The 2697-nt window shown below is 48.2% G+C and overlaps 1 protein-coding gene across 1 annotated transcript; it reads right to left on the bottom strand.

Moving 5' to 3' along the window:
* Positions 1-206: 206 nt before the first annotated feature.
* STEHIDRAFT_164144 (uncharacterized protein) lies at positions 207-1224 on the bottom strand (the record flags this gene model as incomplete). Its single annotated transcript, XM_007311869.1, has 5 exons — positions 207-298; positions 412-579; positions 638-844; positions 905-1084; positions 1140-1224. The coding sequence occupies 5 exons, from the start codon at positions 1222-1224 to the stop codon at positions 207-209; spliced, it is 732 nt and encodes a 243-aa protein (XP_007311931.1).
* Positions 1225-2697: the final 1473 nt, after the last annotated feature.

The raw sequence follows: 2697 nt of genomic DNA, 5'->3' as shown, positions 1-2697 counted from the left end.
TAAACTGGACCCCTTTTCCAACATTAAGCTGTGCACACATTAAATCAAATCAATCTGCCAAACTAAAATCATCATAATTTGTAGAATATGCATATCTATCTGACAAGTATATGGTCTCTACCTTGTGAGTATCCAATAGTCTTCCTACATAGCGGGTTCCTTCATGACTAATTGAAACTCCGTACTCATGTGTGCGGAGTTTGAATTTATTCCGGAAGAATACCGAAACACTTGGTCATTTGATTTACTGGATGTTCTAGGCCGGAGAAGTCTGAGCTGAAGAGGTCCATGGACTGGTCTATGGGACTGAAATATAGGGTTAGGGGTCTGCACGAACCTTGCGTTGCCCGTGTCGCCGCCAAACCTAACAAAGAAAAGAAGCAAAAGAAAGAGGTAGTATAAACGATGTACCTTCGTTCCTCAGGCATCGTAATGGCTGTCGAGGACGGGTCGGCGACTTGTTCTCAGTGCTCGCGACAGACTGGTTCCTCTTCGTGGACAGAGTAGGGGCGCGACGAAAAGTCTTGTTTCTTCTAGGTGTGCGTTGAGGACGGAAAGGGACGCGGGAAGGCGGAATTGCTAGTGCAAGCGAGGATGAGTTAGTGCAGCCATAGACATCGGTGAAGAGCAAACGTACCGAGCGATAAGCATCGCACATGAGTGTGAGATGAGTCGTCCATATCAAGTTCGCCCATTTTGGTTGAGGGGTTGAGTCGACCCGAGTGATGATTGTCGGTGTGCAGCGCAGAGGTGAGATGCACGCTCTGAGAAGAAATGCCAGGGACGAGTCTCTTGCCAATAAGGAGCTGCAAGATATCGCCCGCAGTTGTATCGTCTGTGACAACTGCCGCAACATGATGACAATTAGTTCAATCAGCATATGCAGCCCTAAATTGGAACATACCAAGACAAACTGCGAGACCATTGGGCGAGGTGATACAGACTGTGTAGGGGTTCTTGGCGATCAGTTGCTTCCGGCGGCGCAATGAGAGATGGAACCAGTGGCTGCGATGATAGAAAGGATGTATTGTGATTGACCGATATATTTGATGTAAGCGCAGAACATTTGGGGCAGCGACAGAGACTGGAAAAGCACGCAATCAGGGTCATGTACAAGGGGGAAAACAAGCGGTACTGACCAATGGCAATAAGAAGGGTGATCAAGAAGAAGTAGACGACAAGGATATAAACCGGATGGGACTTCAGACAGAGGGCTTCGGACATCGCAAGAGTAGAGGGACCGAGAACAAGAAAGAGGGTGGCTATTGGGAGGAGAGGCGCCAAGAAAACAGATAACATAGATAGGATCCACTGTCCATAGACGGCTCCAATCGCTTGTGGCGTGAGGGGCGTAAGGCTAGAGACAATGGGTGAGCGCATGCGCTTTTTTGCAGAAGGGTCTGTATATTCTGGTCAGCGGTAAGAACCAGACAGTACAGCAGAGGCATACCTTTATTTTTGGTGCGAGATTTTAACATTGTTGAGATGGTGGGATGCGGAGATTGCTCTATAAGTTGGGTCAAGTAGGTAGACGAGAACGAACTCAAATACGATTTAGAATCATGCGGTATATGACTGGCCCGTGTATGAGCTGGGCCTTCGATACGAATCGTACTTTCGGATCACAACTCAAGAAACGTGCAATGAATCGAGGATGATCAAGTTCGGTCAGGATGGCATGGGACATTCTGCTGTCTACGCCTTCCGATGTTCATGGATTTCACAAGAGTGTGGGTTGAAAAATATTTGAACTAGTCGAGTACATACCTTTTCCAGTATCGTGTGCAGAAAGCACAAAGAAGTTGTTAAAAAAAACCCTTTCCTTAGATGCTGAGATGAGTTTTCTCTTGCCAGCGGCGGATCCACGTCAAAATCAATCACCATAGAACGGCTTTAGCATCCCGAGATCACCGTGCAGTGCAAGAGAGGGCAACTGGTGGATGGTATGGGAAGAAGCAGAGAAAGCGAGAGACATGAAGTATGGTGAATAGCCTTTAGAACCGCTCGACTGAGAACAAGCTTCACACCAGCAAGTATATTAAGTATTATAGTGTAAGAGAGCATGAGCTAGTTGAAGCAGTAGCTTTCCGGTGACATATTCAGTGCGGTGCATGGATCAATAATACCGGAGGAGCTCTGGCGTTTACTAGAGGAGCAACGAAGTCGTTGCGACATTAATGTCGCAAGCCAGCAAGTCGACGCCAACACTCATTCTGATTGGCCGCAAGATTTCGGGCAACGAAATCGTGTGGCCGAGGGCTCGGGGCCACAAGAAATCGTTGCCCGAGAGGCCTGAGGCTGTGCGCCGGTCCGTACTTATGCCCGAGTGGCGTCGTGGCCCGCACATTCTGCAGCTCACTGCTTTTGACCCATATTATGATAAGCTGAAGCGATGGCATGGAGTAGCTCCTCTATGTCTTTACATGATATGAGGCCTCCAGGTGAAACCAGATTTTTGCGTAGACTACAGGTATCATGTCCAAGTCATGTTTCATGCTTGCTCTCGAGTGGCCCCAGAACTTGTACTTATCTGGATCAGACATCACTGTCTGAGAGCACCTTGGTCCGATTATCAGATCGGACTTGAGGCTGCTTTTGTACCGATTTTGTCAGCGTATGGATCAGAGATGGGTGCAATGTGCCAGCCGATTTTGTACGCACCAGGATCGGACTTCGCTACGCATATGCCATGCGCCT

The sequence above is a fragment of the Stereum hirsutum genome (genome assembly GCF_000264905.1).
Source record: "Stereum hirsutum FP-91666 SS1 unplaced genomic scaffold STEHIscaffold_110, whole genome shotgun sequence".
NCBI lineage: Eukaryota > Fungi > Basidiomycota > Agaricomycetes > Russulales > Stereaceae > Stereum > Stereum hirsutum.
The sequence above is the reverse complement of the archived record's forward strand: the minus strand, read 5'-3'. Positions and strand labels throughout refer to the sequence as shown.